At 58.7% G+C, this 8,407-nt stretch overlaps 1 protein-coding gene across 4 annotated transcripts in view; it reads right to left on the bottom strand.

The window, feature by feature from the left end:
* Positions 1–6,251: 6,251 nt before the first annotated feature.
* Positions 6,252–8,407, bottom strand: part of NF2 (NF2, moesin-ezrin-radixin like (MERLIN) tumor suppressor) — a 47,180-nt gene continuing 45,024 nt past the window's right edge. For all 4 annotated transcript variants that reach the window (XM_085076218.1, XM_085076220.1, XM_085076219.1 and 1 more), the window contains one exon: positions 6,252–7,587. In XM_085076218.1, the coding sequence (XP_084932344.1) occupies positions 7,537–7,587 (51 nt within the window). In that variant the 3' untranslated portion in view covers positions 6,252–7,536. The remainder of the gene's footprint in view (positions 7,588–8,407) is intronic.

Raw genomic sequence — 8,407 nt, 5'->3', positions numbered from 1 at the left:
TTCTCACTTGGACATTGATTAATCACAGTTGGGATTGTGCACCAGGGCAGGTCCCCACCGTGCCATGTCCCCGTGGCATCCATGTCCCTGTGCCATCCCTGTGCTCAGGCACACGGCAAGGGATGCTCCCGGGACCTGGCACATCTCCCCTCCCAAATCCTGCTGTCCACCTTCCCTGCGCTGGAGTGTCCCAGCAGACCCCGGCCCACCGGAGCTGGGGGCCACAGTGTCCCCCGTGCCTTGGTGGCACCTCTGGAGGTGGGGACAGTGGCACAGTGAGGCTGCCAAGGCTCCTGCTCCGCACCCTTGGAGGTGCTGTGGTGGGAGGGAAGGGGCTGGAGGCAGGAGGGACGCAGTTCCAGAGCTGGAACAGGGTTTGAGAGAGAAAACGGGAACAGCTGGCATCTCCCAGGTCTCCCCGGACACCAAGGATGCGTGAGAGCGACAGGGAAACTGAGGCACAGCTGGACAGCCTCCAGATGTGCCTCTCATCTTGGCACCGTCGCAAGAACCCCAAAAATCTTGGAACAGGATTCCTGCTGCTCCAACCAACTGCTCCATTAGGCCCCCCCTCGCCTCCTGCAGTCGCCGCGCACACGTGCTCTGCCTCCTCCAATTCACCGCCGCCGGGAATTTTCGGGTTGCTCCAGCCTGCCGTGTGCAGCTCCCACCGGAGCCTCAGCCAGGACCCTGCTCGGGGCTTGCAGAGCCCAGCGCTGCCTCCCGACAGCGCTGCCGCTGCGGCCGCCGCTGGGTTTAGCCAGCTGGGGTCCCCTTTAAGCTATTTTTTAGTCGGGAGAAATTTCCCTCTCCGGCAGCAGAAAACCGCCGCGGCCGCGCTCCGGAGAGGGGATATCGGGGATGAGCAATTCCCGATGCTGTGGGGTCTCAGCTCCCGGGGCAGGGTCCTTCCTCCCGGGGAGACACTGCCGGGGGTGGATTTATCCAACTGTGCTAAAATTCCATCCTCTCCTGGAGCTCGGGACGGGCTGGGGCACCTGGATCTGTGCCCCACAGGGAGTCTCCAGTGTCTGATACTGCGGTTGAGCTCCCAGCACTTGAAAGGGGAAATGCTGATAATAAGAAGTGGCTTTTGGGGCGAAACAAACCCAAAAAAGCAAAGCCTGATTGAAAACCTCCTCCTTTTTTTTTTTTTTAACAGATCAGTTTGCTCCTCGATGTTAACGAAGTTCCCTCCCAATTAATTCTCCAGAGGCCCTGGGGTGGAAACTCATTAATGTCTCACCGCCCAAATCCCAGCAGGAATAACACAGCCAATTTCTGGGCTTTTCCCCTCAAATCCCCAGCGACAGGGACCTGTTGGAGCTTCCTTCCCCAGGCTTGGAGGGGGCTGCCAGTCATCCCAGCTCCTGCTCCCTGGGGATGGGGGGTGGGCAGGCGACACAGGGAGGTGGGGAGGAGAATTAAGTGGCTTAATTGCATTTGAAGCCCTGATTGGGTTTTCTTCGTTAGGGATCACCGTCGGAGTGCTCTCCGTGCTTTCCCGGAGCCCAGCCCAGCCGCACTGCTCCCCTCCTCACGGGATGAAGGCTGGGACGATCCGTGCTGCCTGCCTCTGCTCTGCCCCGCAGTCCCTGTGCTGAATTCCCTCACTGATTTTGGGGAAGAAGCTCTGGGGTTCCCTCAGACCTCAGTCCTAAGATGATGGGGTGGAGGAAGTGACATCCCAGGAGTTTCAGCTAAAATCCCACAGTCGCTGTGGGATGTTGGGAATGTTCCTCTTCACAGTTCCTCCCTTATTTGTGAATCCTTCTCACAACTCCCTCTTTATCTCCTCTGGGGCTCTGTCCAGCCTTGCCAGCAGGTCACGGCCACCTCTTCCTTCTGTCCCTTTGTCCCTCTGGTGACAGCAGCACTTTCCCAGCACTCTCAGGTGTTTTCCTAATTACCTGATCCCACTAATGAGGCTGGAAAACCTCCATCCAGGCCTGGTGTTTATTTGCAGCTTCAGGGGGATGTCAGTGTCAAGGGCCTCGCTCTGGGTTCACATCCCAACATCAATGTCCTTATTTCTTTCAGGAATTTGGGGGGATGGAGGGGGAAAGGACTGAAGTGGCTCTGGCCAGGGATAGGAGTGACTGAACTTTAATTAATCTGCTCCTCATTTATTCCTCCCCTGGCAGTACTGAGGAGCCCTTCTGGCTCCCTCCTTCCCTCTGCCCCGGGGAAACTCCTGGAATCGTTCCTGCCCTGGGAAATGAGGTGGGGTGAGATGGGATGGGATGGAATGAAGATGAGGATGAGAATAGGATGAGTGTTGGGATGGGATAGGGATAGGGATAGGGATAGGGATAGGGATGGGGATGGAATGCAATGAGATGGGGATGAGAATGGGCATGAGATGAGGATGAGGATTGGGATGAGGATGACATAGGGATAGCAATAGGATGAGGATGGGAACAGGGTTGGGAATGGGATGATGATGGTGATAGGAGTGGGGAGTGGAAGGGATGGGATGTAGATGGAGATAGGATGGGGATGGGATTGGAGATGGGATGGGGATGCCCAAAGCCGTGGGAAAGCTGACAGGGATGGGGAAACCTGGCAGGGCTGCTACAAACCTGTGCTGGATGCCCTCAAATGCTCAGGATAGCCCCATGGACCTCACAGCAGCCTGAGGGGGCTGGGATCGGGATCGGCACCACAGTGTCCTCCGGACACTCCCATCGCTCCCCCGGGCACCGGGAGGGGACGTGAGTGCCCCGGGGGTGTCGTTGTGACATTTTAAAGTCACTGGCACCGAGCCCTCGGAGGCGCCGGAGGCATCAATCTCCCGGGGTTGTGCTGTCAGGTGGGTATTTAGCGAAATGTTTCCTAAATGAACGCTTGATGGGAGAAGAGGGATGGCTGCAATGTTCGAGCCACAAGGTTATCCCGGCCGCCGCGCCGGCTGCCAGCTCCCAGTGCCCGCTGGAAACCCGGGAAGGGCGGTGGAGAGGACCACTGGGGAGGGTTTAGGGGTTGTTCCACACCGGGATGAATTTCGGAGCAAATCCCAACCGTGATGGGCGAAACACCGGGCAAAGCTCCAGGCAGCTGGGGAGGGAAGGGGGAATGGGAAAAGCTCGGAGAGCTCCATTGAAATTGGGTTCTGGAGGGGGGAATAGCCCTGCCATGGGAGGAAGCAAGAATTCTGCTTAGGGGGAATTTTTTCTTTAAGATAAATGGGAAAAATGGAGATGAGCCTGCTCTTAGCATCCCTCCCAGCAGATGCAGCCCAGGATGCTGAGGGCAGTGGCGACTCCGCTTGCTCCTGCCAGGAGATGGAGTGGGAGACAACTCCCAGAGACCTCAGTCAAGGACCCTCTTGAACTCCTTGACAGCATCAGAACCCATGTGTGGACAGAGCACAGGCTGGGATCTGGCTTTTCCAAGAGGAAAGGTAGTGTCTTCTGCTGGGAGTTTTGCCTCCAGAACACAGGGAACTCTGCTCCCATCCTACTGCTGGTGCACAGTGACAAGTGACATCAGCTCCACCTCTCCAGGATGCTGTGACCTAGTGCAGTGGGATGCCCTGAGATGCCAGAATCCAGTGGTACCCAGTGCCAGGATGCTAAGGGCTGGTGGTGCCTGGTGCCAGAATTCCAGGACCTGGTGCTACTCAGTGTCAGGCTCCAGAGGTACCCAGTGCCAGGATGGCCAGCAAGGGCAGCAGACACATCCCTGCAGGGCTGTGACAATGCCCAATGTTCCTGTGGCTGGGCAGAAGGTGATGGCAGTGGGACTCCAGCATTCCTGCTCCGGATCCAACCCCAGGGCAGTGATGGCAACACCCACTGCCTGGTGCTGCACCAAACCGTGATCCCAAACCCTGCACACCTCACCCAAAACCCCACACTCGCCAGGAGCTGGAGCAGCTCCATACCCATCTGCTTCCATACCATCCATGTTTTATCCCTTCCCGGGGCTGAGTGGGCAGCTCTGGTCCCAGCCAGGGGTTCCAGCTCTGCAGCTGCACAACAAATCCCTGATTAACCTGGCAAAACACATGGAGATTGCCAGGTCTCCGTGGGGAGCAGGGTGGCCCTGGGTCCAGTCCCCATCGAGGCTGCCTCTCCTCTCCCTTCTCCCTCTTAAATTCGTTTCCTTCCCCCTTTTTCCCCTGGAAGACAAAGGTGGAGGGACGCAGCCGGCAGCGCTGTGCCAGCCATCAGCAGGGATGGATGAGGATGGATGAGGATGGATGGGGATGGCAGGGACAGCGCCGGGCTGGCAGCTGTCAGCCGGGGAGGGAATAAGGTCCCCATGTCCTCAAGGGACCGCCCAAAAAAAGCAGGATCCTGCCGGCTGTGACCCACGGGAGCAGCGTTTTACTTCCTCACCTCCCAGCCAGCTGGGACCAGTGGGTGCCCCGAGCACCCTGGGGTGCCTGAGAACAGGGATGAGGTGTCCCATGTGCTGCTCCTCTAATTCCCACCCCATTGTGGGTGGGCAGAGGGTGACCCCACAGAGCCACCCACAGCCCTGCGGTGTCCTGGTCCCCCTGTTGGCACTCCCACCTCACCCCCGAGGCACGCAGGGCTGGGGGAGCACCCCAGGGAGCAGGGGACAGTGTGGGGGGCAGGGGGGTGGGGAGCAGCAGCCCATGGGTTTGAGCCACCAGATGGTCAGGCCAGAGCCATCCCTGCCTCAGTTTCCCCATCCGTGCCTGCCACCCATTCCGAGCCCTTTTCCTGCAGAAGTTGCTGGCCAAAGCTGTGCCCATTTTGGGTGGGCTCTGAACCAGCATCTTGACCCCCCTCCAGGGCTGCTGGCCTCGGACTTGCCACCCACTGGTCACCCTGTGTCCCTTCTGTCCCTTTCATCCCCAGCTCTTGACAGTTTATTCTATTTTTGAGAGTATTTAATGGTTTGGCAGTGAAATAATGTGAGCTGAAGAAACTTTGGGAACCCCGAAGTGGAGAACCATGGCCAAAGCACTCAGGGTGCTGCCTGGGATTGGCCAAATCCCCAAGTTCCTTCCTCAGGAAGTCATGGTAGGGGAAGGGGCTGGGAGAGGTACATGGCAAAGGCTTTTTGATGGTTTCTATACCTTGAGCAAAGTCAGCTCACACCAACCCACACCCACAGCTCCCGTTGAGCTCAGTTTGCTAAAAAGGGAAAAAATCAGGGTGAAACTTCCTTTGACAGCAGAGAAATGGCTTGGGATGTGCCAGGGAGGGCGGGCAGGGAGCTGGCACTGGGCTGGGAGTGTGAGAGGCAATGCTGGGAGAGACCATGCTGGGAATGTGAAGGGCTGGGAATGTGCAGTGCTTTGTGCAGAGCTCCTGGGAGCAACAGGGACCCCTGTGCCAGAGGTGGATCTGTGCTGGATCCATCCCTGGCTTCACCTGGTGAATCCCCAGTGCATCCATCCCTGTGCATCCAGCCCAGCACATCCATCCCAGCACATCCATCCCAGCACATCCATCCCAGCACATCCATCTCAGCACATCCATCCCTGCACATGTATCCCCTGTGCATTCCCACTGTATCCCCCTGCCCTGCTGCCCTGGCCTGTGCTGGAAAAGCCCTTCTGGATTAATTTCAGGATGCAGGCAGTGCAGGTGATACACCAGTTGAATTCCTGTCACCAGAGGCCACATGGGAGATCAGGTCACCCTCCACATCCCTCACCTGCTGCCTTCAGCCTCCCCAAAATTCCCATGGGCATCCCACCAGCATCCCTCTGCCAAAAGAAACCCCATCCCACCCCCCACCAGCCCTGCTCAAAACAACAAAAACCAGAAAAAATCCTCCCATTCCCACCCGCAGCGCTGGGGAGCAGCTCTGGTCAGGAGCTCCAGTGAGTCTCCTGGGATTTTGCTGCCAGAGAGCGGATGAAAAGCACATCCATCGCTGATCCCAGAGGGGCCAGGGGGCCAGAAACAGCCCCAGGGGTCGGGGCTGGCTGGGCTGGGCCAGTTTCATCCGTGATTAATTATAAAATTGAGGTCACTGCAGCACATCCTTTATTTATTCCAGGCAGGATGGGATCGGGAAGCATCAGGGACGGCAAACATGGGGCTCAGCACCCCCTGAGCACCCCAAACCCATTTTCCCTCAAGGAGGAATGCAGAACCCCGAAGGACTGGGTACAGCAGGACCCCGGAGCCATCCTGATCCCGTGGGAGCTGCCAGAGGGATCCCAGCACTGCAGCTGTGCTTCCCATTAATCCCGGCGCTGTGAACTGCGGCAGCCGGGCTAGGAGCAGTTTTTCCCAAAGAAAAAAAGGCAAAGAAGCCTCAGCTCCCCTCCTAGTGCTGTGAATTTTTATTAAAACAGGAGAAAACAGTTATTCCTTCGGAGTACAACAGTCCAGGGAATGGGGAAGCGGCTGTGCCAGGCCACAGCCATCCGAACTGCAGCCACGTGCGGGGAATTGATCCCAGGGTTTAAATAAAAAGGCGTTGGGATGGGATTTAGTCCAAGACAAGCCCCAGGTTGAGCCTCTGGTGGGGCTGTGGGTCCAGTGAGGTTGTGGGGAGGAGGAATGGGGGTCCTGAGGGGATGTGGGGGATCCCCGGGGCAGCACCGGCTCTGCTGGAGAGTAAATCGCAGCTGGAAGAGGATTCCACCCAAGCAGGGGACAGGATTTGGGACGGAGCCAGGAAGGGAAGGTCAGGGTATCCCTGTTCCCCCTGCAGGGGGGTCAGAGCAAAGGCACCCGCGATGGGACAGGCAGGCGCAGGCAGCCCCGGGCTCAGCCCAGGAGAGCGGCATTCCCGGGGGGCTCCGAGGGGCTGGGGGGACCCAGGCAGCCCGGGAAAGCCCAGCCCGGAGCCCCTGGAGCCTCCCCAGCCTCAAGCTGCCCAGGTTTGTCACAGTTTGCAGGAAAAAGGTTTCATTTGGTTGGCACTAGCTGTTCTCGCTCTCCCTGTTCCCAGCAGGGAGGAGGAGGGGGAGGAGGAGCCTTTTCTCCCACCTCCTCTCCCAGGGAAGCAGCCAAGGATCCCCCAGCCCCAGGTCCCTGTCCTCCCGCTCCCTGCTCCTCTCCCAGCCCGGCGGGCGCGGGGAGAGCCGGCGCGCCGTTCCTGATTTACAGCACTCCACTGGAACATGCTCTGGATCCTAATGGAGCTCCCGGCACGGCCGCACGCGGGGCTCCGGGAACGGAGCAGGGGCTCCAGGGCCAGCACAAGGAATTCCAGGCCGGCACCCAACTCCAGAGCCGGCAGGAGAAGGCAACCCAGAGGGATAACATCCCTGCTCCTCCGCTGGCTGCCGGGGTGGGAAGGCACGGCCACAGCCCCGACCCCGGCTCCAGGGAAAAGGGCCGAGCCTAGAAGCTATGCTAGAAAAATAAGAAAAAAAAGCTGGAAAACCCAGGAAAACAGAGTGTCAGGAAGAAGAGGATGGATGCTAAGCTAGAGAACATCACACAGTCTGTGGGCAGCCGGCCCTGAGTCCGTCGGTGTGCAGGGGCTGGAGCAGCCAGCGGGTCTGGGGTGATCCTTTGGGAGCCCCCAGCGCCAGGACAGGCTCCAGCCGGGCAGGAGCAGTTGGAAGCAGCAGCAGTGAGGAGCAGTCATTTCCTAGAGCTCCTCGAAGAAGGCCACACGGGACTTGGTGCTCTGTAGGGTGAGCTGGAAGAGAGCAGAGGGGGATCAGGGGGCACCCGCCCCAGTGTCACCCCCGGGAGGGAGCTGCTGCCTGGATCCCTCCGGAAATACCAGGGAATGTCGAAGCTGAGGAGTGCAGAAGCCAGGGGGTCGTGCAGCCCCCACCACAGCAAGCACAGCCTGAGGGAAAGCAGGGGGCAGAGACTCCAATCCAGGTCATTGGCACGGCTGAGGATTCCAGGATGTGGGATACACGGGTTATATGGGATCCAAGGAGCCAGTCCTGGGGCCCCTGACAAGGAGGACATACAGGGGAGTCTTGGGAAGCTGGAGGAGAAACACCTCCATGAGCTCAGGGAGAAGCCACAACTTGGACATGTGTCCCCTTCTGTCACCAAACAGGGACCATCCTCTGTCCACACTCACAGCTGACCCCATCCCAGCACGTGTGCTCCATGCAGCCATCCCGGGATCTCACTCTGACCTCCTGCTGGAGGACAGAGCTGCACAGCCCTCACTCCCAGGACTGTCCTTGCAGGCTCTGCAGAACTCGGAAACCCTTGGAAAGCTTTCCACAGGCATCCCAAAAAAACCACCCTGTGGAGGAGCCATGAGCCCATTTGCTGACGGGCCAGAGCAGACAAACAAAACCCTCAGCGGCGGGGAAGAAATCCCAGGATTTACAGACAACCACCCAATGGAGTGCACTGGGAGAAGTGCCACCTTCCAGCCAGCTGCTGGATCACCACAGTTTGCCAAAGCAGCCGGCTAATTGCCAGGGCTCCGTTTCAGCTGGATTAGGCAGGAAGCCTTCCGCCGGGAATGCCGGTTTTGCTGAAACAGG

This window comes from Lichenostomus cassidix, chromosome 15 (genome assembly GCF_008360975.1).
Source record: "Lichenostomus cassidix isolate B80296 chromosome 15, HeHo_3.0, whole genome shotgun sequence".
Lineage (NCBI taxonomy): Eukaryota > Metazoa > Chordata > Aves > Passeriformes > Meliphagidae > Lichenostomus > Lichenostomus cassidix.
The sequence above is the reverse complement of the archived record's forward strand: the minus strand, read 5'-3'. Positions and strand labels throughout refer to the sequence as shown.